Source organism: Sphaerodactylus townsendi, linkage group LG16 (genome assembly GCF_021028975.2).
Source record: "Sphaerodactylus townsendi isolate TG3544 linkage group LG16, MPM_Stown_v2.3, whole genome shotgun sequence".
Lineage (NCBI taxonomy): Eukaryota > Metazoa > Chordata > Lepidosauria > Squamata > Sphaerodactylidae > Sphaerodactylus > Sphaerodactylus townsendi.
In genome coordinates this window covers 2,408,501-2,434,255 of record NC_059440.1, presented here as the reverse complement: position 1 = coordinate 2,434,255, position 25,755 = coordinate 2,408,501, and the positions used below count along the sequence as shown (strand labels likewise).

At 46.9% G+C, this 25,755-nt stretch overlaps 1 protein-coding gene across 1 annotated transcript in view; it reads right to left on the bottom strand.

The window, feature by feature from the left end:
• Positions 1-25,755, bottom strand: part of LOC125445915 (neurofibromin) — a 64,772-nt gene that overhangs the window by 17,398 nt on the left and 21,619 nt on the right. The window contains exons 9-17 of the mRNA XM_048519353.1: positions 18,021-18,235; positions 13,560-13,621; positions 13,316-13,430; positions 12,513-12,614; positions 11,367-11,507; positions 8,063-8,189; positions 6,217-6,348; positions 1,691-1,826; positions 424-581 (exon numbers count right to left, since the gene is read on the bottom strand). Of these exons, the coding sequence (XP_048375310.1) occupies positions 424-581; positions 1,691-1,826; positions 6,217-6,348; positions 8,063-8,189; positions 11,367-11,507; positions 12,513-12,614; positions 13,316-13,430; positions 13,560-13,621; positions 18,021-18,235 (1,188 nt within the window). The remainder of the gene's footprint in view (positions 1-423; positions 582-1,690; positions 1,827-6,216; positions 6,349-8,062; positions 8,190-11,366; positions 11,508-12,512; positions 12,615-13,315; positions 13,431-13,559; positions 13,622-18,020; positions 18,236-25,755) is intronic.

The window sequence follows — 25,755 nt, the reverse complement described above, 5'->3', positions numbered from 1 at the left end:
GCAGAGCTGGGAATCAAACCCGGTTCCTCCAGATTAGATACATGAGCTCTTAACCTCCTACACCACTCCTGCTCCTAGGCCTCAAAAGACCCAAGTTCAAACTCCATTCTGTCATGGAGGCCTTCTGGGTGACCTTGGGCCAGTCGCAGCCTAACCTAGCTTACAGGGCTGTTGTTATGAGGATGAAAGGAAGGAGGGAGGCCATCATAACCCACTTGGGATTCCACACCCGGGGAGCAAAGTGAGGTGTGAATGTCTATGAGTTCACCTCAAACCAGCCAAGCTCTGTCAACCCAATGGAGGGGTGGGATCATTTATGGCTCCCTGACTGCACCAGGGGAAGGGCAAGAAACAGACGAGCGATCTCAGGGCTTTCAGTGCAATGCTTGGGCCACCAAGAGGGGGATGAAGCGTCCCACTGACCGAGCAGTTTCTTCGTGGTGGCTTGCGAGGGCTGCCCCATGTCCAGACTCATGGACTTCCTGGTGCGAGGACTGATCTGCCCCACGGTCGGGTAGCTGGCGGCGAGATGCCTGTCAGAGCCCTTGGGAGACGCCCACGGCTGGTTTTCTCTGAGGGTCCTGGAAGGGAGGAGAAACCCCAATGTCACAAAGCTCCCGTTCCTTACTGCTAGGGCAGGCCAACTCCACCCCTGGCCTTTCTCTTCACACGAGCAGCCAGCCCTTGAGTCAATCACTGCTACGCACTTAGGGCGTGGCCAGCCCCCTTCTGCCAGAACAGCAGTTCTCTGACCAGAGGGTGGCCGGGAGTTTCTATGCTGGCTTTTTAATGCTAAAGGTCAAAACTCCTTGGAATCAGCCGCTTGGCTGAGGACTTTTAGATTCTGGCTGCGAATTCATTTTCTCTCGGACTGTAATTCCCTGGTCCACCGTCTGCTCTCTGACACCCATTCCAACCCCTGGTTTTCCATAATTGAAGAAAAAATTGCTTCTATTGGACTGTCAGTTGATTCACTTTGCCCTTTGTCCTATTCAGAAGCTTATAGGAAATTAAAAGGTCAACTATTGGACAGAGAGTTCTCTACCCTAATCACCGCAGCCAAGAAAAACGCTGCTCCCCCCTGTATTGTTCTCTCCCATGTGGACAGGGCCGCTTGGCACACTACCCAGCTAAGCTTATCAAACCCTGTTCTGTTGAGAGCCATAATGCTCGCCAGGTTTAATGTTATGCCTTCTGCCTTGTTACATGGCAGATTTAATCAGCCACAGCAGCGCCGGTGACAGATTGTGCCCATGCAGCGATGGCTCAGTTGAATCTCTGGCCCACCAATTACTACACTGTCTCAGATTCAAGGAAATCAGATCCAAGTATGTGAATCTTACTCCTTTACATTTACCCCATCTCCCCGATTTAATTAGATTACACTACTTGTTGGACAACCCTGATCCTTCTCTCTGTATGATAGTGGCAGACTTTCTCCTGGAAATTACTAAATGCCAGTAGATTTCCTTCGTCCTAACATATATATCCTGTATTGTATATGCTTTTAATCTGTTTTTATTATTGTTGTACTGCTGTCTATGCCAATAAAGGCTTGCTTCATTGCTTCATAGCTAAAGTGCCATTAAGAACCAGCACCAACTCAGATACTTCTGAGCATCCTGCACCTTCCTGTTGAGACCGTATGACTGAGAAATGGCCAACCCTGTAGCAGAAGAGGCTCACTGACCTACAGCTGGCATGACTGTGGTGCATGGGATAGGTGTCCATCGGCACATTCTCCATGGACATGTCCGGCACAAGGACAGACTTCCCGTGCTTCAGGCTGCACCGGCTTCGGACCTCCTCGGACACTGTCAGCAAAGCTGAAAGGGCAAAGAGGAGCAAATGGGCATTCAAGGCAAATTCCTCTGAACTGAGGCTCCCCGAGCTCTTTTGGACCTGCACAGACACAGGCAAAGTGGTACACATTTTAGTAGTGTTTATTAAAACAGCCAAAGGCCAGCAAATAAATAAAATACAGAACATGTGAACTACATTAATATCACATCATTAAATGTAAATACAAAAACTCCATTAGAAACAATTTGTTTAGGAAGAAATGACACACTTTAAAACAGCTAGTCAGTCACTGAACATCAAATTTAGCCTTCCTGCTTATCAAGGAGTTATGCTTTTTATACACTAGATAGCAAATTTCGCTACCTGACACGATATCTTAGGGATATCCTGTGACAAAATGTTCAGTTTCAGGATATCCATGTTTATCCCCTCTATACCAGCAATATGTGCAAATACTGGAAAAATCTAGGAGCATCTTTCATCTTTGTATGGTTCACAATATAGGAAAATGTGAGTTAAAGACTTCCCTGGAGTTACATATGTTGGAAGTGAAGGACTTTACACTGTTACGCTGTTTCCTGCCTCAACCTACAGAGGGGGTTTTACTAGAGAGCTAGTGGCTAGATAGGGACCTAGGAATTTGACACCTTTACTCTATCATGCTGGTTCTATCCCTTTGATGTTAGACTGATACTCTCAGGGACTTCCTTCTTTCCGGCTTCTTCCTCGACCCCTTCTCCATTCTTCTTCCTACCATGCCTAGAGAGAGGATGGATGCTCCGCGCATCCATCTCCACCCAGCTAGATTAGGGTAGCATAGTGACTCTATCTACCTACCTTTCTATCCAGAATGGAGTTCACTAATAAATACTCTTTTCATTAGATTAGAAACTACAACTGACTCCGACTTTCTTTTGTGTAAGCTTGGCGCACATTGGGATCCACCCACGCACGCATGCGAGGTCAGGCTTCTGCTGTGTTCTAGCCACCCATGCCGCTCTGCTAACCACGAATAGGGATAATCTCCAACTACCAGGAGCACTTCTCCCAACAACACAGACAGGTTCTCAGTTCATAGGCGATACCCTGACGTCTTCCTGAAGGCATCGAAGGGAAGGCATCAAAGCGAGCCCGACGCCATTTCAAAGACAAGCTGTCAGAACGACAGTGCTGCCGTGCAGGCCACCCATGATTTCGGAGGCTTATAGAAAAGAGGTAGTGCAGCATCAGATAAATGCAGGCCAATATCGCAAAGACGTTGACAAATCAGGGTCGTTGCCTTACGATGTTCAGTTCAAGAAGATGCGCAGAATCAAGCCCAATCTGCCTGAGTTTAGAGATCATATTCTGTCAGACCAGATGGCTAAAGTGGGGGAGCAGCCTTGCGGATGGCGATGAATTTTAACCCAGTATTTGATGGCTCCCTTCCAGCCAAGCAATTCCACCTTTGTCAGCCCTGCCTCTTGTCTGAGGATAACATTCGAAGTACATTTAGGTGTGGGGTGCTGTAGGTTTCAGTTGTTCGGTTGTTCTAGCAGTCTTCTCTCCTGACGTTGCTGCTTGCATCTAGGTTGAGAGTCGCCAGAGATTCTGACAGTAGGAATGGAAAGCATGTGGAGTATATATACTGTGAGGTCCACTTGCTTTCCATTTCCATATACTCCACTTGCTTTCCATTCCTACTATCAGATCCTCTGAAGATGCCAGCCACAGATGCAGGCGAAATGTTAGGAGAGAATGCTGCTAGAACACGGCCATACAGCCCGGAAACCACACAGCACCCCAGTGATTCCGGCCGTGAAAGCCTTCGACAATACATTTAGGTGTGTTAAATAGAGCTCTCAAAATTGTACACACTCTAAAGGTTTATAATCATGTATATAGCTGTATACTATAAGCGAGCTGAGCCAAAGACTTAGCCTTCTAGAGCTCAATCGCTGTGGGAATAAAACAACAAAATCTAAGTATAGCTTGGGAGCTTCTTGACGCTACCTGAGCGGTCGATTGAATATGGGCGACTGACTTCCCATTATATTGGAATGTAACACCTAAACATTTAAAGCTCTTCACTTGCTCAATAGAATGACCAGACAAGAGCCAGGACGCTTTCCTAAACTTGTTACTGAAGTCAACAATTTTGGTCTTAAATAATAATCAGTTGTTCCTCGTCACACTGGTGGGCAAATATCCTCAAAACACGTTTTAAGCCCACCCTCGTTACTGATAGGATTACAGCGTCATATACTTACAAAAGTATAGCTAGCAGGGGTTGCTCTCCAGATGTGACTGTTCATGGCCAATTGGTCATGCTGGCAGGGGTTGATGGGAATTGTAGTCCATGAACATCTGAAGAGCCACAGGTTGCAGACTGCTAGACTATTAGCACTAGCAAGCACAGGAGAATGAGTGTCTTTGCCCTTAAGAGCTTTTATAAATGAGTTTAGAGAAATTAAATAAATAAGGGGCCAATAGGCACCCCTGTCTCACTCCTCTCTATGAAGCTACATAGTTGGTTAGGTGCCCTTCATGCGTGCATCTTACTCATAGGGAAGTGTTATCATGCAATTTAACTAATATATAAAAGAGGCGTCTGTCAATATTGGCCTCAGCTAACTTAGCCCACAGTCTATTATGTGAGATGTTATCAAAGGCTGCTTAAAGGCTGATAAAAGCTGCAAAAAGAGAACCCTGATTAACATGCACAGATTTCCGTATCAGGTAGTTTAAGACCAAGCAGTGATCCAAAGTTCAGCAGCTTTTGCGAAAACCAGTTTGTTCTTTACCAAGTAAATTTTCCTTTTCAAGCCAGGCAAGAAATATGGCACTGATGTTGTATTCAGTATATAGCCGTGGTGGCGAACCTTTGGCACTCCAGATGTTATGGACTACAATTCCCATCAGCCCCTGCCAGCATGACCAATTGTAGTCCATAACATCTGGAGTGCCAAAGGTTCACCACCACGGCTATATAGTTTACTTACCACACTGAGCAAACTAACTGACCCGTAATTAGAAGGGTCAGAGGTCACACTTTTTAAAAAAGGTACAATAGCAGAGCTCCATTCCTCAGGGACGTTCCCTGTATTGTTAATGTAAGTGAGAAGCTCCGCAAGCACCGGAGAGTCTATATCGACTTTCAGCAAATCTGGAGGAATAAAGTCACCTCCTGGAGCTTTCCCACTTTTTAGCTGTAGGTTCATATTTTTAGTTTCCTCCGTTGCTACTGATGGCCACTGTGGCATGTTTATGAGGGAAAAAGACAAGCAACTTGCTATTTGTTGATCCTCATACATTTCAGAGAAACAGTGTTCCCAGGCTGTTTTTGTGGATAGAACATTGAAAGTGTCTTAACCTCCAAGTCTCTCGTAGGAAAAGTCTATTAAATTGCAAGTGGTACATATTTACCTTGATACTAAAGAGTGCAAGCCCAGGTGCTGAGATTTGCAAAGCCATTGTGAGAATCGTAAAACTTTTTTTTAAAAAGATCAGGTTTCTACCCCTTCCAGGTCAGAAGGCTGGGGCAGACAGGCTTCCGATGGATCTCTGGAATCATCCCCATGAGAGGATCACAGGCAGGCAGAGGGAAAGCTCTTTCTGGGTTAGAGACACTGGAGAGTTGCTGGAGTCAAAATAGGGCCACGCTGAGTGACGGCTCAGACACTGGGTCACACTCAGCTCTGGACAGCTGCATGTGCTCATGGAAAGGGATTTCCTTCTCCCACAAGGAAATCATTTCCTTGCGCTGCACAGCTTTTGGCTCATATTACAGGAAGCAAAAATTATGCAAAAATAAAAACCACACACTGCGTTTGCTTACTTTGTGTAAATTACATGCTGCATAATTCAACATGGACTACATAGGCATAGTTGGTTTCTTTCTTTTCTCCTCCCTCACCCCTAAGAGACATACCAGGAATTAAAAGGGGGGAAAAAGCGGACTCCCTTAAAAATGAAAACTGATGGATTTATTAACCCATCACCAACCCTGAAATATTGCCATGGCTGGCTGAGAGTGGACTAGCTGGGGGACAAACAGGTGGTCTCCTTGACTCATTTAGAGATGCCCAGTGGGGAAAAAGGGAAGTTAAACAAAACACACGCACATAAACACACACACAATTTTACCACCACCCCGTTGGGAAAAGGGAAAAGAGGCCAAACGCCCCTCCTCCAATCCAAAAAAACAAACAAAGCAAAAGCATGTTTGCATTGTTTCTGGGTGTTCATATCTCTAGGCATGCATAGGCAGAAATAGTTTATTTGTGAAATAGCCAAGGAAAATAACATGCCTAGCTTAGTTTTAGAAAATTGGGGGGGGGGGGGGGGCCAGCTCCTGAAATCAGTCAAAACAGCTCTCCCTGGTTTCCTGTTTTACCACAAACAGAAATATTCATTTCTAAATTGGTTTTTTACCTGCAAGGTAAGCCACACTCTGGGTATTCACCTCAAACTTGTCACAATTCCTGTGCTTATTAACTAGAGAGAGAAGCGTGTGTAGAATCCGTACCATCCTGGCAATGATGGTTGGAGAGGGATGCCGGTACCCTAAAGGAACAAAATGACATTGAGTCGTTGCAAAGAAAAGCGAGCTTTGAAAACATCTACAAGGGGTGGGGGGAAGCTCTGAAAAAGATAACATATTTCAGAGTATTTCATGAGAACAAGGAGAGTCTTGTTAACAGGGACTGAACATTCAGCGAGGTTACGATCTAGTTAAAGACATGCAGAGATACTGAACAGAATTCACCAGCAGGAAGTCTCTAAAGAAAAACTCCGGGGAAAGAAGGGAGTGCCTTGTGTGTAAACAGAGAAGCACAAGGAGAGCCCTCTGCAAGCCCACTGTGCAACAAAGAGTCCCAAGGTAAGCGTTCTGTGCATAATGGGCCATTCATGACCCAGTGCGTTATCTTTAAGGGAAAGTCAGTGAACTCATCTCCAAAGCCCTTTCTCCAATGCAGCAAAATAAGGTGGTTCAAAAGTGGGCTGTACGGATGCCAGCGGACGCAAGGCAGGGAGTTGCTGTTTTTGAATGTTCTCCCTTAAAAAAAATCCCCACAAGTGGAAATATAACAAAAAACACATCAGGATCAGTTCTAACCCAGCCCATTCCTGACTGAACTGGCGACCCATTTGTGGGATGAAAAACAAACATGCAGTCCTTCCACTGTACACTGAAGTGATGCACAGTCCGTTCTATCCAATGGGCTTTCCAAGGGGCTAGTCAAATCCCAGCACATCATTTCTAGCCCCCCTGCCCCCGCCCCCCGCTGCTCCCATTTCCCAGGCCTCACAGTTTGAGACCAGAGTCCCCAAGTATGTTTTAAAGAGCTCCTTCTGAGGTTGGCCGTGGGTCCACCCCTGGGCCACTGACACCATTTCATGCTGTAAGGCTCAGATCCAGATCAGGAACCTGGTAGAGCAGCCTCAGGTACAGGGCTTCTTCTCCTCCCTGCACATCTTTTCAAGTCATGAAACAACTACTGGGGGAGCAGTTTCTGCCCCAGAAAAGGCACAGGGGTTCATCCAGGCTCACCCCGAGGTAGGGGATCCTTACAGAGTCTCTCTCCTGGCCATGCTGTTTTAGTAAGAATTCGACTCTCAATGGGAGGTTCTTGATGTTACCTTCAAAGGCTTCAAAGGCCTGGAAGCCGTGTATTCAAAGACCAACGTCTAGGGGGCCTGCTCTGAACACCCCTGATGTTTGAAGTGCAGTCGATGCCGACTAGAGACAGGGCCTTTTCGGTGATGGTACATTGGCTGTGGAAAATCCTTCTCACAGGGACCTGCCTCAGGGCCAAACCTCCTCACATCTAGGCATTATGCAAATACAGTTTTATCTGCTGCAATCTTTGTGTTAGTGCAATGGCAGCCAGACTGCCTGGAGAAATTACATTTAGTGCTGCATTTACAGACTTACTGAAATGGTTGTGAATATGGCTTGCCAGATATGCTTTACCGGGATTTTAATAGCAACACATAAACATTCCAAAATCAGCAACCTAACATTGAAACGTGAAGCCGCACTGCAGGGTCTCTGGCCTTCCACACTATGAACACAGCCTGCAAGGGCAGTGCAGCGGAGCAGGTCCCGTGCTGCGGAGGTTGTGTCGGGCGGGGCCTCAACGCCGATTTGCAGCAGGTGCCAAAAATGGAACAGCTGTTTATCTCAATGTCCTGATTATAACAAAGCTTATTCAGCAAAGGGCCACCTGCCTCCCAACTCAACCATGGGCAGCTCAAACCAACAAAGCCTTCCTACCTTTCAGCAGGTGTCCCACAAGTGCAAAGTTGAAGTTGGAGTTGAAATTGAGTCCCACAAAGTGGTCCATCTGCTTGCAGTGCCATTCCAGCGGCCTCCTGATCTCCATGAAGACTTCTTCTGGGCTCTGTCAGGAGGCCAAAAATGCACCAGGTTGAAAAAAAGCTGTGACTAGTGCTTGTGCTACTGGCTGTATAAAAACTGTGCCTGGAATAAGTGAAAATGTTGCTTAAAGAAGGTAAGTGCTGGTAGCAGTCGGAAGTTTAAAAAGTCCTGCATCTTGACAGACATCTTGTTTCAAACAGTGGCCAACGAGATGCCTTAGAACATAGGTGTCAAACTTGCGGCCCTCCAGATATTATGGACTACAGTTCCCATCATCCCCTGCCAGCATCATGCCGGCAGGGGATGATGGGAACTGTAGTCCATAACATCTGGAGGGCCGCAAGTTTGACACCTGTGCCTTAGAAGGTCTACAAGCAAGGAATGGAGATCAAAACTCCCCATTCTATCTAGTAATCACAACCAATAGCTATTGTTGGATCCATCCTCTGCACCTTTGTCAAATCCCATTTTAGAGCAATCTAAGCTATACTCTTTTCCGCCAAAAGATGACAGTAGAATTGTATGTTCATCTGCCAGATGCTGACCCTTCTTTGTTCTAGAACTGTGGTGGCGAACCTTTGGCACTCCAGATGTTATTGGCCATGCTGGCAGGGGCTGATGGGAATTGTAGTCCATAACATCTGGAGTGCCAAAGGTTCGCCACCACGGTTTTAGAATGTTCCACTTGGATCCTAATCAAGGCACTAGAACCCAAGTAGAGCATTTTAGAACAAAGAAGGGCTAGCATCTAGCAGATGAATATACAATTCTACTGTCATCTTTCAGTGGAAAAGGGTACAGCAATCATCTCAACATCTTGTGGCAACAAATGTCATAAATTTACTTCTTCCCACTGTATAGTTCTTGTTTTCTGGGCTTTTATCTATTGCCTCTCAATGCTGTCGAAAAAGAAAAAGTTTTCACTTCCCTCCATAATGTTACCAATCTCTGTTATGTCCTCCTCGTCTTACTGGTCTTTTCCCAAAACTGAAAAGTCTCAAAAACTGTGGCCTTTTTTGGTAGGCCTGAGGCTGCCAGTTGGTAGCATCTCTGCACAGCAGTACAGGTACTGTATCGAAAGGTCTGACTGTAGCCTTTATTTTTATACTGGAGGTGTAAGGTTGTTTCGGTTAGCTAGAAGCTTGCTTCAACCTTGGAACTACATTCCTGGTTCTGGGCGTCTTGCCCGGAGCTATCGTTATCTTTTGCTTAGCCTTGCTGCTTACTTGCTTGCTACTGTCCTGTGTGAACTTGCTCCTGGGAATAGTAAGGTGGGAAAGAAGGTTTGTTTATGTTGGGGTTTTCGCGGGAACACTCAGCCCGTAAAAAGCGGCTGTTTGGGAGAGTCTGGTTAGAATCTGCATTGTCTGTGGAAGATCATGATTGCCAGATCAATAAAGAACTATTAAAGTTACTGTTGGCCTGGACTTTGCTGATTCCTTACAGGAGGTCTACTTTGAAGACACCCCATTTACATCCTATCCTGCCTGTCTAAGAAGCTCAGCAAATGAAGTTACCTGGCTTGATTTTCTACACCAAGCTCCACAAGTGTCAGGCCTTCGCACATTTACACCCCGGCTGCAGATGGCTCAGTCATTATCATTACTCAAGGCTACGGAGGCTCCCCCCTTGCTTGCAGTGGAACTAGTTTAAGAGTGCTTAACATTCACTCTGCCTTCCTGAAGGAGTGAACTGTCCACCCAAGCAATGCCGCTGTTCTCACTGTTCCCTCTGTCTTTCACATGCTGATATTATGGGAATGCGAGGGTGGGGGGGATGTCAGGGGTTGAACCAAACTGTAAGACAGTGGTGGCGAACCTATGGCACGGGTGCCAGAGGTGGCACTCAGAGCCCTCTCTGTGGGCATGCATGCACAGAGTTCATCATGTGATAATAGTGTAATTATTTCAGGGAGATTATTAGCATTAAACCGAAGACCTAGTTTTGGGGAAGCAGTGTAGGTAACCCTGTTAAGCTCTGTTAAACCCTACTGGTTTTCATGGGAAGAATTAAAACATGATCCTTTACCTGGGAGTAAGCTAGGTTGCTGGCAATGGGGCTTGCTTCTGAGTAGACCCTCCTAGGGTCGTGATTCACTCGTTCAAAACATTCCACAGTTGCTTCAAAGCAAAGCCACTGACTATCACCACTCTCAAGTAATGCGTGCTTTGGAGTTAACCGTTTTTTCTATACTAAAACCTCCGTATTCAGGTTAAATTGCCATATTGGCACTTTGCAATAAATAAGTGAGTTTTGGGTTGCAGTTTGGGCACTCGGTCTCGAAAAGGTTCGCCATCACTGCTGTAAGGTATATACTGGGGGTCAGAGAGCTGGCTGAGCCTGGGATGACACAGCACCAATTCAGCTCTTGGACCCTTCCTGAGTCTTGTTGATGACTGGAGTAACAGACCCTGACAACAAGCCTGGTTAGGCAGAGCATGACTTGCCCATTGAGCTGCACGACTGAACAGCAATTGGAATCTGGGGCTTGCTAATTGAAGTCTGACTCTTGGCTCTTAGGCTCTTTGTGGTGAGTGCTGAGATCCACAACACAACGCGAGAAAAGGCAACTTACAATGGCCCTCTATTTATTTTGATCATGATACCCTGCTTTTTCCTCCTCTTGGGGCCCAAAGCAGCTTACAACATTGTCCTCCCCTTATCCTGATAGCCAACAGCTTGTGAGGTAGGGTTAGGCAGGGTACAGATTCAGACATGGGACTCTTCTGATCCTACTCAGACACTCTTACTCAGGGGTCTTCAAACTATGGCCCTCCAGATGTTCATAGACTACCATTCCCATGAGTCCTACACTTGGCCATGCTGGCAGGGGCTGATGGGAATTGTGGTCCATGAACATCTGGAGGGCCACAGTTTGAAGACCCCTGCTCTAACTACTAAACCACACAATAAAGGGCAAAAAACCCTGTTAAAAGGGAAAGATGAATACGACTGGACTTAGACACAGCGAGACACCTGTTCTTGCGTGCTCTCCATCTCAACCCCCCCCCCCCCCTCAGATGACTGCTGGTCCAGAGAATGCCGGCCCCTTGCGGAGCACCTGGCTGGGTCTTGTCAGCACTGCGAGAGGAGACGTCCTGAGGATGCTGCCTTACGCTCCATGACGGAAGAAAGGCAGGATAAGAACAGTACGGAAATCAATACATACTCCATGTGTCCTTGCAGATGGCTCGCTTACTTTGTCGTTGAACACCCGAAGGTTGTCCAAAGTGTGGAGGTTTTGCTCGAGGAGAGCCGTCCCTGCTGAATACAGGTTGACTTCATCCAGCTGCAGAACAGCCATGGCCACCCAAAAGAGGGCCTTGTGCATAGGCGAGTCCTGAACAGAAAAGGGGCACCAGATTTACGTGCAAAACTCCCAAAGGACAGTTGCGCAGTGGAAGCAGATAAACCGGTCAACATGCACACACAGGAGACGGATTGTGGTGAAAAGAAACCGGCATTGTTAGAATGGTCTCGTACGACTGGAAAACTCAGGGCAAACAGGAAATCACCACAGTATGGGGGAAATGTCCTAGCCCAGTTTTTTCGAGACACCAGAGGTCCACTACACTGGGAAGATAGATGAACTAGGATTCCTGCCACAATGTAAGGAATTCCATACAAGCAGAAATAAAAGGCTTTTTGGTGTAAAAGACCGTTTATTCAGACATCCTAGAAAGCTCACGTACACGACGTGGCAGGAATAAAGTCTCCCGCCAGAAGCACAGGTTATAACTCTGTCCATCCCATCCCCCCTCCCGGTTTCTCATGGGAACGGTGTTCTCATCTCTCTCGATGAGATAAGGCCTCCACCAGAGTCCCCGCCGCAGATGCTGGCCCATCGCCCGGATTTTGGAATTCAGTCAAGGCCAGGCGGCTGTTCTGAACATCAACACCATTGAAACCCTTACAGATATGCGACCTCTCTGTCAGCAAGGATCTTGTTGTAATTTATGCACGTTCACCACATTTCACCTGGCAGTCTAGATCACCACAGAACGCTTCCTCTCCAGTCAACCATGCATGCACTCCAGGCCACGATCCCTACACAATCCACAGTCTGTCCATCATCCAGGGATCTCCGCCTACATCATACGTAGATTTTAGAGGAACCGCCATTCCACTTGCAAACACCAACTGTTTTATGGGATCTGTATCCCTCTACACTTGCTAAATCGCACCCACAAAAATATGTAAATAGCAGTAGTTTAACACTCCCCGTGGCAGAATAGATGTTTAGAGGAAGGACAAGTGAGAAATTGCCAGCTCCAAGCGCAAAGTCTTCTGGATATGCACACACAGGGAGGGCCCCCACCCTCTGTCCCAGGCAAGGTCCACTTACCTTATTGAGAAGAGGCTGCAGCTTGGTGAGTGCAATGACCGTGGCTTCTATCAGAACTTGGCTGTTGTAGTTGTCTGGTCCCTTTAAGCAGCTCTCCAGGCCCTGTTGGTGACCAAAGGAAAAGGGGCTCCAAAACCCACAAGGCACTTTTCATGTTCACAAGCACAAGTTCTAGTTGCACCTTCTCTTTAAAGACAGTGGTGCTCCAGCATCAGCAACTGAACAACTCCCGTTCTGATGACAAAAGTTTTAGAGACTCTTAAGCCCTCCTTCACCATCACATGCCATGTGACAGTCTCAAAGTTGTGTGGCCGGCTGCACACACTCCCGTGAGACATTTGATCTCAGAACAACAAAATAGGGCATGCCTCTGTTACACTTTAAAAACCAAAGTTAAGATAAATGTATGTATCGCCCATAGATGGCCTACAAGATCAGGTCTTTGATGGTAAATGCCTCTATGGGGCCACAAAACCTCGTCCCAAGTTCTGAGCAGCTTCAGCCATTGTCTGGAAGGGATTTTTCAGCAGACACAGCAAGAAACTTCTCCATTCATCAATCACCTGTAGACAGTGCGTGGCCGAACAGGGGTGGGAAAGAGTTGAGGAAACGTTTAGAACTGCTCAAAGAAATAGAGAATCACCACCACACCAAACCGAAGAGTGCAAGAGCGCTCTCTGCCCGTAGCACCAGGAGCAAAAGTGGGTGAAAGACTCCCCCATGTTCAAGAACAAGGGATTGAAATTCCCTGGACTGCAAGCAGCCCTACGTGAGAACAACAGCGATATATCAAGAGGACACACCTTGCTAAGGATCCGGATGATTTGCTTTATCTGCCCATGTGACACTCGCTTGCTTATGCAGCCAAAGACAACGAGGGCCCTTGGCTGGAGGGAGGGGTTATACTGGAATGCAAACCTGTGGAAGAAGAAGGGACGCTGGGTTAACCCCACAGCAGCTGGAGAAGGCCGCCGGGGCAAGCAAGAGCCAGGGCAGGGCAAATCTGGCACCACATGAAGACTTGTGGTTTGAAGCCATGTCACCTACTTTTGCGCTAGTTCGGTCCACTGGTCCAGCCACTTGCAAGTCGGGATGTCTCGCATGCAGGCCTGCGGGAAAAACACCCCAAAGTAACTCCACCTGAGCAAAAACATGGCAGCCTGAAAGATGTGTCCCTGCTTGTCAGCAACACTTTCAATTACACAACACATGTGAACGTACAAGAAATCTTACAAGCACGTGGTGAGTCCTTTGTGGCTACTAGTACCCTCTGACTGAAGGAAGGGATGGACACAGGGCTGGCCTCGGGGTCCAGAATAACCAAGCTGTTGCTGGAGCCCCAGGAATGCCTGCCCCTGACTCCGGATTGCCAGGGCACAGCATGGCCGGCCCCTACATGTGGAGTCCACCCTGGGCGAATAAGAAGAAGAAGAAGAGTTTGGATTTCTATCCCCCCTTTCTCTCCTGCAGGAGACTCAAAGGGGCTGACAATCTCCTTGCCCTTCCCCCCTCATAGCAAACACCCTGTGAGGTGGGTGGAGCTGAGAGAGCTCCGAGAAGCTGTGACTAGCCCAAGGTCACCCAGCTGGCGTGTGTGGGAGTGCACAGGCTAGTCTGAATTCCCCAGATAAGCCTCCACAGCTCAGGCGGCAGACCAGGGAATCAAACCCGGTTCAGATTAGATACACGAGCTCTTAACCTCCTACGCCACTGCTGCTCCTTTGAGTAAGAGCCACCTTTGAGTGAGAAAGTTCATTTTCTGCCTGTTTTTATATGTAACAACTAACTTCAGCAACAGCTGCATATTCAAGCGTCTTTTGCTCATGTTCTCTCAGAACCTGGAGCTTGCAGTATTGCTTGAACAACGTCTATCTAAAGGATGCTTGCTTATATTTGTCATACATCTATTTTAAACCATATGATTTTTTTCAAATAGGCAATTTTCCACAGGCTCAGGACAGACTTTGTAAAATTGCTCATTTCACAAAGCTGTCTTAATGTAAGACAGACTAAAGGGCCACTTATCTTGGTATGAAACAAAGAAACATCTGCCACTGAAGATCTTGTTTTGCTAGAGATGCATACTCTACACCTGTGCAATAAGAAAGCTGTTTTATCTTTGGTTTTATGTTTTGGTTTGATCTTGCTTTTAAAATCTATTTTACCTTTTGGTTTTATCCTTGGTTTTAGCTGGGGATGTTTTAATTGCCAGTGTTGGCTCCCTTGAATCAAGAGAAAAGGTGGGATGCAAATGTTTTAATCAAAAAAATAATAAGCAGCTTCCTTATTTTATCAGTATAGGTCAGTGGTGGCGAACCTATGGCACGGGTGCCAGAGGTGGCACTCAGAGCCCTCTCTGTGGGCACGCGCAAACAGAGTGCCCTCCCCCCACATCTAGGCTGGCCTGGGCCGCTGGGCTCGATTATTAGCATTAAACCTAAGACCTAGTTTGGGGGAAGCAGTGTAGGTAACCTGCATAAGCCTGTTAAACCCCACCTGATTTCATGAGAAGAACTAAAAGTGTGATCACTTTACCTACAGGAGTAAGCTCGGTTGCTGGCAATGGGGCTTGCTTCTGAGTAAACCATCCTAGGGTTGTGATTCAACCGTTTGAAGAGTTGCACCTGATTTGCTTCAAAGCAAAGCCACCGACTACCACCAAGCTTACTCCTGAGTAACGCACACCTTGAAGTCAACTGTTTTTTCTAAACTAAAACCTCAGTATTCAGGTTAAATTGCTGTGTTGGCACTTTGCAATAAATAAGTGGGTTTTGGGTTGCAATTTGGGCTGCACTCGGTCTGGAAAAGGTTCGCCATCACTGGTCTAGGTCCAACGGTCACGGATCTGCAGAGTGAGGTCAGCAGAGGCAATGGGGTAATTTTTTCTAAACAGAAAGGCTGGATTCTGAATCAAACGTGAAGAACAGAGATTGCCGCTGAGCCAAAAGCATTGGCTATATTGCTGTACTGCAGAAGTACACAAGCCACAAATTCCTCATGCAGCCGAAGGTGGCGGCTTGCAATGGCCCCCCAGCCCAAGTCAATTTGATCCCACTCGGCTTTTTTCCAGGTCCAGCCCAGTCTGCAAAGGCCATCGGGTCATCTACACATTTTCAGTAGGGGAAGTTTGGCTAATCAGCTTCTTGGGGTAGCCCAGATCTAGCAGGGCCTCTTGCTAAGGCCATGATCCACCACAACCCTTAGCTTTGAGGAGTGGAGTGATGCTCTCCTTGGAAACTCATTCTGAGGAGTAAACAGTCACAGCTGCAGAAGGGAGTTGATAAGGAGGATTCTGGATTCATTTCTGGGCAGCCAGGAGAGCAGCAGATGCTTCCAAGCCGTTCTGTGGCTAGTTGTTTGTATGATTGTGAAAAAAGTGTCTATAGATGCATATTAAATACGTATTTTGAAGCCATTGATAAGGTTGCTGCTCGCCGAGCTCTCCCACCCTCAGGACAAAGCCCAGCCCCTGGTTTACCACAGAGCTGGGTGGTCTGAAAACAGCTGGGAAACGTCTGAGATGGTGCTGGCAGAGAAATTATATTCAATCTGAAAGATCTTGCAACAGAGCTCATTGTAGGACCTACGTAGTGGTAGTGTTGGTGGCATACTGGTCAATAGCATCAACTAGTTCACATAAATCCCATTTGTTCAAGAGAGCTTAGTGGAAGGTAAACAGGGTCAGCCCTGCTCAATATTTGGAAGAGGGACCACCAAAGGATACCAGGGCCATGACACTGAGGCAGGCAATGGCAAACTACCTCCAAATGTCTCTTGTCTTGAAAACTCAACTTGGTCACCAAAAGTCAGCTGTGACTTGATCCCCAAAAAAGTTCCAACCAGCTGTGATACTTTTGCCTAGTTTTTTGCTGATAAAATATTGAGAACATGCTCTGAACTGGATGTCAATTATAATACAGGTACACCAGTGAAAAGGCCTAATTCACTGCCTGGATCATTGTGACCCAATTTCTATGATGAATGTGGGCAAGATCCTAGGATCTATGAAGGCCACTCACTACTCGTATCCTGGATCCTTTGCCCATCCTAGCTGCTACACTCATGTAAGGACCACATGAACAAACCCTTAGCAGCTATTATAGATCAGTCACTGATTCAGGTCACCTTCCCTCGGCCACTCAAAAAGGTGGCTATTTGTCTGCTAATTGAAAAAAAATTCCCTAGAGAAAAATTATGTGGTTTCTAATATACCTTTTCTGGACACAGTGATAGACAGAGCAGCAGCAACCTATCTCCAAGTCTTTTTGGATAACTCATCTGCTCTAGATCCTGGTTGCTACTGGAAATCAGATGTCAATGGTGTGGGACCTATCTTGTGGGGTCCCACAAGGCACAGTTCCATTTGCTATGCCTTTCAATCTCTATGTAAAGCTTTGGGACAAACCATTCACAGCTTGGGGGTTGGCTGTCATCAATATCTCTCACAATATTAGAACCAGGGGGCATTCATTGAAAATGCTGGGGGGAAGAATTAGGACTCATAAAAGGAAACACTTCTTCACGCAACGTGTGATTGGTGTTTGGAATATGCTGCCACAGGAGGTGGTGATGGCCACTAACCTGGATAGCTTTAAAAGGGGCTTGGACAGATTTATGGAGGAGAAGTCGATTTATGGCTACCAATCTTGATCCTCTTTGATCTGAGATTGCAAATGCCTTAGCAGACCAGGTGCTCGGGAGCAACAGCAGCAGAAGGCCATTGCTTTCACCTCCTGCATGTGAGCTCCCAAAGGCACCTGGTGGGCCACTGCGAGTAGCAGAGAGCTGGACTAGATGGACTCTGGTCTGATCCAGCTGGCTTGTTCTTATGTTCTTATGTTCTTAATATGCTGATGACACTCAGCTGCACACATCCTTATCCAAAGCTCCTGGTGATGCAGTAGAAGCCCCGAATCACTGCCCAGTCACTTTGGGGATCGGGCGGTATAGAAATTGAATTAATAATAATAATAATAATAATAATAATAATAATAATAATAATAATAATAATTATTATTATTATTATTATTATTATTATTATTATTATTATTTAAAGTGAACAAACTGAAACGAAACTCTGAAAAGCCGGAGATACGCGCTTGGGAAGGTGGAGATCTTCAAGGACATTGTTCAACTGAGCCTTGCAGACTCGGTTAAAAGCCTTGAGGTTATGCTGGATGAAGGGCACACCAGGCATGGCCTTTCCCCATGGCAATCAGGTACCGACCAAGAGAATCTGCCAGCTTGCTCTGGGATGGAAGCTCTGCAGATAGAAGCTGACCACTCCTGAGGCAGTTCTGCTGTTATAAAAGCCACGTCAAATATATTTTAAAATTCCTATCTAAGGAACATGACCTATGAGAAAACGGCCTGAACACACAAGTATGCTCTTAACTTTTGTCATCAATTCACCAATTAGACAGCAGCAATTCTATCGATTCATCTGTCAGCCGAAACTCACAGCCCACAACTTGCTCACATATTCATGTTTCGCTTCACTTGCCTTACCTCCATGATCTCCAGCAGAGCTTCTGTCACTGTTTCCAGAGAGGTCAGTGCAAAAGTCTCCCTCTCATAGGAGCCCGGAGAAAACGACCGGTCCCGATAGCTGGATCGGAATGCTATGACGGCAGCCGACTTCACCTTGCTGATTCCAAACAGCAAATAGAACTTGGGCAGGGAGAACTCTGTTAGGCTGAGACGCAACACTTGTTTTGTCTCCTCTGTTAAAAGATACAGAAGGCAAGCAGATTAAAATTAAAAACTACATTTGTCAGAATCGGCATATCCTAACATAAGTTCAGACATAACCCAAGTCATCTGTCTGGATCCCAGAAGGATTGGCAGGTGGCTGGACCTGGTACTTGCAGACGATTCAGTCATCAGAAACGTTGGCCTGATGAGGCTTTCAGCCGTGGGTCAAAAAAGCACTTTAGAAGCCCATCAGGAGAGGCAGCTCCCTTTAATCCATGCTTGGCCAATCAGGAGGCCACTCTGGCGAAGAGGGCTCACCTGCCTCTTCTTATTCCCAAGTGCTGGCCACAATTTTGTGTGACACCAAAGGAAAACCACAGTTGAGAGAGCACAGTTGGAGAACAGCAGTGGCGTAGGAGGTTAAGAGCTCATGTATCTAATCTGGAGGAACCGGGTTTGATTCCCAGCTCTGCCGCCTGAGCTGTGGAGGCTTCTCTGGGGAATTCAGAGTAGCCTGTACACTCCCACACACGCCAGCTGGGTGACCTTGGGCTAGTCACAGTTCTTCTGAGCTCTCTCAGCCCCACCTACCTCACAGGGTGTTTGTTGTGAGGGGGGAAGGGCAAGGAGATTGTAAGCCCCTTTGAGTCTCCTGCAGGAGAGAAAGGGGGGATATAAATCCAAACTCTTCTATAAATCCAAACTCTTCTTCATGCCAAGCCTCTCATAACACTGGTCGATAAGCCCACTTCAACTCAAGGTTTACTAGGGAACTATGACTTCCGCATGTGAGCATGTAACACACAACCGTGGTTAATCTGGGAAAATCATTCTGGAAAGGGGTAAACAGTATTTGACCTGAAGGCTGCCTCCAGTTTGCATGCCATGTTTTTTTTTGGGGGGGGGGAGGGGGAGCTGTTCCACTATGTCGCTACAGCACTATGCCTGCCTACTGCTGTATATGAGTAAATCATGGAGACAGGACAGTAAGCCCTGAAGCCAAAACTAAAGAAAAGAGGGGAGAAGCCGGGGGCACACTCTTGACATGGAACAAGGGGGGGGGTGTCCATTGGTGCAGGGGTTTGAGATCTGACCAGTGGTGGGATCCAAAATTTTTAGTAACAGGTTCCCATGGTGGTGGGATTCAAACTGTGGCGTAGCGCCAATGGGGCTGGACAGGGGCATGGCCGGGCATTCCTGGGCGGGGCTGTGGCAAGGATGCAGCCGCTGCGCCAGTCTTTGGGCGGGAAATGAATGCACGCAGGCGCAGGCTGCCACGCACGCTGGTGCACCTCCTGCTAGACTGATTCAAGTTCTGCGCGCTACTTCTGAGAGGAGGGGCGTAACTAAGGCAAAAATCACGTGGCAAAATCCCCAATTAGTAACCCCCTCTCGGCACACCCAAATAATTAGTAACCTACTCTCGGGAACCTGTGAGAACCTGCTGGATCCCACCTCTGGATCTGACCATTATTGTGGCTGGATCACCATCTGGTGAAATTTGGACTATTGGTGCCACCTGCCCACTACAGATTGAGATTGCCTGCCCTCAGAGCAAGATGGAATCTGGAGGAGTTTTTGGCCAACCTGGCTGGTAGGGCCCTGTCAAGGCCCTGGTTGCGCTATGAAAAGGCGACATGATCAGGGCCCTCAGGTAGTTACAGGCCATGAAAGAGTTCGGCCAACAGGTTGAGCTCAGGTGGAGGAAAACTTGTTGTGAATCTGTCTGGACAGTGGTGAGCCCACCACTGTTGAGATTACCAGATGGCGGTGAAAGTGGTGAAGAGGGTTTGCCCCTCTGCCTCCACTGCATCAGCAAATAGTAGTAGCTACAAGCCCCAAATGAAAGTGCCGGTAGCAACCTATAAAGCCCTAAAATGCCTTGGTCCTGGGTACTTGAGAGACTGCATCTGCCCATATATTCCTGCCTTGGCACTGAGATTGGAGGGGGAAGCCCACCTGGCTGTCCTGCCCCCTTTGGAGGTGAGGTGGTGGGGATAAATCAGAGGGCCTTCTCAACAGCAGCCCCTGCACTGAGGAATACCCCCCCCCCCCCACCAGGGTCCGTAGGGTGCCTACCCTCCTGAAGTTTTGGTACCTGGTAAAGACAGGCCTCTTTGCGTGGCCATTGGGCTGATTACCTCCTTTACTGGGATTGGGGGGGGGGTTGAGGTGTCCTGTACCCTCCTCCCATTTTTAGGGGTAGTTGAGATAGGAGTTTTATAGTTTTATGGTTTTAGGATTGGGTTTTGTAGAGATTTGATTATATTTCAGAAAGGACCTTATGATGATTTTATTGTCACCTGCCCTAAAACTGCAGTAAAGGATAGGGAATAAATCTAGAGAAGAAGAAGAAGAGTTTGGATTTATATCCCCCCTTTCTCTCCTGCAGGAGACTCAAAGGGGCTGACAATCTCCTTGCCCTTCCCCCCTCACAACAAACACCCTGTGAGGTAGGTGGGGCTGAGAGAGCTCTGAGAAGCTGTGACTAGCCAAAGGTCACCCAGCTGGCGTGTGTGGGAGTGCACAGGCTAATCTGAATTCCCCAGATAAGCCTCCACAGCTCAGGCGGCAGAGCTGGGAATCAAACCCGGTTCCTCCAGATTAGATACATGAGCTCTTAACCTCCTACGCCACTGCTGCTCCTCTAAATAAACAAACAAACAAATAAACAAACAAACAAACAAACAAATAAAAGAGAACAAGAGTTGTACTCTGTTGCTTCTGAGGGTGTCCCTCTCACAGGAAAAGGCTGCCCTGGAGGGTCTTTGGGTCTCTGATCACCCCTTTAATGCAGGAGAAGGGCACCGTTCCTTCACTCCTTTGAGCCCTGCCCAACACCAACTGGATCCAACAGAACAAAAAGGACCCACACGATTCACGGCTCCCTGGCCAGAACTTAAAAGAATTATTTCATCAAATCTGCTAAGTGGCTGTGATGAAGTGCGGTGAGCCTTGCAAGAGGAGAGGGAAAACCAACTCAGCCCCAGAGCTCACTGGGTGATTCCGCACTTGCTGTTCTCCCGCCTCATTCTCACTCGCTGTTCTCCCGCCTCGCCATTCTCCCGCACTCGCCGTTCTCCCTCCCGCCTCGTATGCCACTCTGTAATCCTAGGGGGCCAGCTGACTAAAATATAACTTCTTAAACAGGCAGCCTGGCAGCCCAATTACGGGCGCTCTCGAAACACCTATCTCAGGATTTCACATCCCTCACTTCTATGGGATATGCTGAATTAAGACTTATGCTGTTTGTGAAATAAATGGTCAAAGGTTTCCAGGCACATCTGGAGTGCGTAAGTCAAGAAAGACTGCGAACCATTACGATAGTTTTCCAGGTCATCAATTCAATTCAATTCAATTCAATTCAATTCAATTCAATTAGCCTTTATTGGCATACAGAACATACAATATAAATACAATTAAAATTACTAGATAAAACTTCACACTGGATCGTAAGTTCAGTTCACAAACCTCAGCCAGAAACTTTGCCACTGCGAGACAACAGTCAAGGTCATTACAGTTGAAGAGCATATTTACTTTATCAAGCTCTGTCAGGGTTTTCATAGAGTCAATGATTTGTACTAATAAGCTGGATCTTGGATTCTGGTAAAGTGGGCAGTGGAGGAGGATGTGCACACTGGAATCCAGCTGCCCTGGACTGCAGGGGCAAAGCCTCTTATCGTTCGGTAGACCCTTGAGTCTTCCTCTATGGAGCGGGGATGGCATAATGTTAAATCTAGCCAGTATGTAGGCTCTCCTATGTATAGGGTTGGTAAGCGCTGCAATATAGTAGGCTGGGTTTCCCTACACAAACGGAATTGCCACGTTCATTGGCGAGCAGGATTTGTTGGCCAAGCTCTGCAGTTGTTGATAATCCATTGCTAGTAGCAACTCTTTGATGAGGGCAAATGTCTCAGTAAGGGTTAGCATGTTCAGAGAGTCACTATCATAGCCCAATTCCCCAATCTTTGTTATAACTGATGTGCACCATTTAGAGTGATGGAGTTCTCTCAAGGTGAGTTGCGTCAGTGAGTTGTCGGAGCTTTGATAATGAATATGCAGCCAAAATTTTATGTCTAACCAGATAGTGGCCTCTATAGAGTATTGGCCAGATTCTAGGCATAGAACTGCATATGGGACGCAGTTGGGCACGCCAAATAATTTATGCAGAAATTTAGAGTGGAATGATCTGATGGTACTGTTGCTGGGTGTTAACCAAATGGGCGCTCCATAAAGCAGTTGTGCTCTCACCCTTGCTTTGAAAACTTGCAGAGCTGGGGGAATATATTGGTTGCCCCTAGAATGATAGAACCTCCTAGTGGCATTTGCGTTTGACTGGGCCCGAGCCAATATATATTTTTGATGAGTGGACCACGACAAGTTGTTGCTAAACCAGAGTCCTAGATATTTGAAATTTTTCACTTGCTCAATGTAGTGGCCCTTTATCTTCCAGACTTGTTTTTTACTGCTTTTTCCAAAAACCAGGATCTTAGTTTTGTCATAATTCACCTGCAGATCATTTGTCTCACAAAAGTCAATGAATCCATGCAGGAGTCTTGTTAGATTCACACGAGAAAGGGATAATAGGGCTGCATCGTCCGCAAATAACAGGAGAGGGACATGCTTTGGGCCAATCTTAGGGCTGTGCCCATCCACTCGGGCCAGGGCTATGGGGAGGTCATGTAAGAAGATGTTAAATAATAAGGGTGCTAGTATGCTAAAGGGGTGGGATCGGAGTGATGCACTGCCTCCTTGACTGAGAGCGATCAGGCTGTGACACGTGTCACCCCACTGATGGCCAGGGCTGATATTATTTGGTGGCCCTGTGGTAGGCTCTCCACAGCGATGGGTTGAGCACCTTTAGCAATATAGATCCTTTTCAGCTAGTTAACTTTTCTGCATAAATTCGAAGGGGGGAAAAGAAATTGGACAGCTGATGAGAAAAACTTTACTGGTAATGGAAAAACAAATCTGTACAATCTGCAGTATGAAAAACCCATGTGGGGAAAAAACCACACACGTCACACAGTTCCCGAAAGGGACACTCCTTTCAGCAATTATTTACATTAAAGCTGGTTCTCATCAGTTTCGATTTCTTGTAACTATGTTCCCACATTTTGCTCTTTGGAAATGTCAGAGCCTCCCAAGACAGGATTTTCAGGTCCTCAGCCCTCTGAAACAATCAAGTATCAGAGAATATTATGGTCTGCAGATAGCAGAATTGCCCACAGAATTCAGATTGAGATTTATTCACGGTCATTGACCAGTAAAATTCCAGATTTAAAAATTGTACAAATACAGATACAATATGAATAAAATATATAACAAAATTCATTATAAACAATAACAAATAAAACAATGGCCACTAAAAGTAATAAAGAGAGATTAATTAGCACATTCGACAGAGTTCTGTTGCACCCTCCTGATTATACTAGCCATCCATGCAAACTTAGCAGCAGAATATGTTCGATGTTTGTTTGTATCTGATAATAATATTTTCATCCTATCCCTCTGCTTGCATCCTCTTGGGCAAAGAGACAACGCTTCCAGCTGATGCAACGGCCAAGGCAACCTTTGCAGAGAGGTTATGTCAGGACATCTTCAGGCAGACACTGTTACTTTGTACCTGTACATCATATTCCACACGAGTGTCCAAAAGAATGCGATGAACGCCTACAATATGTCACCTGCAATAGAGCAGGCTGCGATTCCCAGGGGAATCGAGGACCTCCTTAGTCTCCTCCAGAAAGGGCAACAGAAAGAATGATTGATTCGTGGAGGATTCCCATATCCATGTTTCAGCTCATGTTCAAAGAGAGAGACTTGCTCGTCCCTTCTCAAGACATGACCCAGACATGTATTTCGAGAAAGGACATCACATGCAATTCTTTTTTCCACTGCACTTGGCCAACGCAAGCTTCCAAAGCAGCCCTCGGGTCAAGAGGCAGGACTCTTGCTTTGCGACATGCCAAGTGGCTCCAGGCTGATTTTGTGCCACAGAAGTCACCATCCCCAGCAAGCGACTAGAGCCTGGAGAGGAGCCAGCTCAAGCTGCCCCTTGCAACAACACCGGCCACCACTTGAGAGGCCGCCCACAAAGGGCAAACAGAGGGAAGTCCTTCCTGCTGCTGAAACTCTCCCTTCTCCTCAGTCAGCTGCACAAACAGCTTTTGTGAAGAAAGCCAGAGCCGTGAGGCATGGGAGCTACCTTCTCTTTTGTTATCTCCTCCACGAGGAGGACAGAGAAGCCTGGTCTGGAAACCAGATGCCCGCTGTTTTGCAGCAGCACGCTGGTTTCATTGACAGATAGTCCATTTGCAAACAGGTACTCCAGTGTACAACACAGCATTAAATTAATTCAGCTACAGACTTGGCAGCCACCAGCTCCTAATAAGCTCACCAAGGAGCCAGAGGGCTCAACCAACACGCCAGGCAAACGTCTGAGTCATCCCAGGGCAACACAATGGAAGATGGCGCAAATGCTTCACAATTCCTCCCCATCCCTCCTGCTATTGACTCCAACAGCTCTTTCGTTGTTTATTAACCACAAATGCAATAGATTGCCCCACAACTTGCTTTTTAAACCGCAGTGACACAACAGTGTTTTTATTACACACATTTCTAATTTATAGCCAGAGCTGGCAGATGTTGGGAGATTGATCTGACCATTCTTCAGACATCGCTCTAAGACTTTAAATACCACATTAAAGACCTCACTTCATGATAACATCCAGCCCTGACCAGCAGACTTTTATACTGTGGTTACAAATAAATGAAGGGGCCGGAGTGGGGGTGGGGGAGAGAGAAGGAAATCCACTATGGAGGCAGACTTAAAGGGCAAAGCACGATTAGCAAACATGCGGCTTCAAGTCCCATTTGCTGCCTTCATATTAGGATGTGCATGAAGTATTAATTTTTCACTTACCATGAGGAGTTTGGCAGCACTTTGTAAAAGTAGTTTGGCCTACCCATGCCTTGTGCATAAACAGGTTTTTTAAGTGCAAAAAGTGAATGAAAAAAGGGTAGCCCCCATCTCCTTAGCAAAGTATGGGGGATGGGGCACCCCCTTTGAGGGTCCATAACTTTGGACCCCCTAAACCAAACTGCACCAAGCTTGGGGGGGTCCCATCAGGACAGTTTCCAGATGATACCCTGAAATTTTGGTGCTGATACATCCAAAAATGCGCCCCCTGCAGGAACATACCAGAAATTTGCCCAAGAATCTTTGTTCTGCATTGAGTTTTCTGTATTGCTGTCAATGGGGGTTGCAGGCTGGGGGGGGGGGGGGCACATTTCTGAAGTCACAGTCTCAAAACTTTCAGGGTCTCATCAGGAGATTGCCCTGATGATACCTCCCAGGTTTGGTGCAGTTTGGTTCAGGGGGGCCAAAGTTATGGACCCTCAAAACTGTAGCCCCCAACTCCTATTAGCTCCCATTGGAAACAATGGGGGATGGGGAACCCCCTTTGGGAGTCCATAACTTTGGACTCCTTGAACCAAACCTCACCAAACTTGGGGGGTAGCATTAGGACAGTCTCCTGATGATACG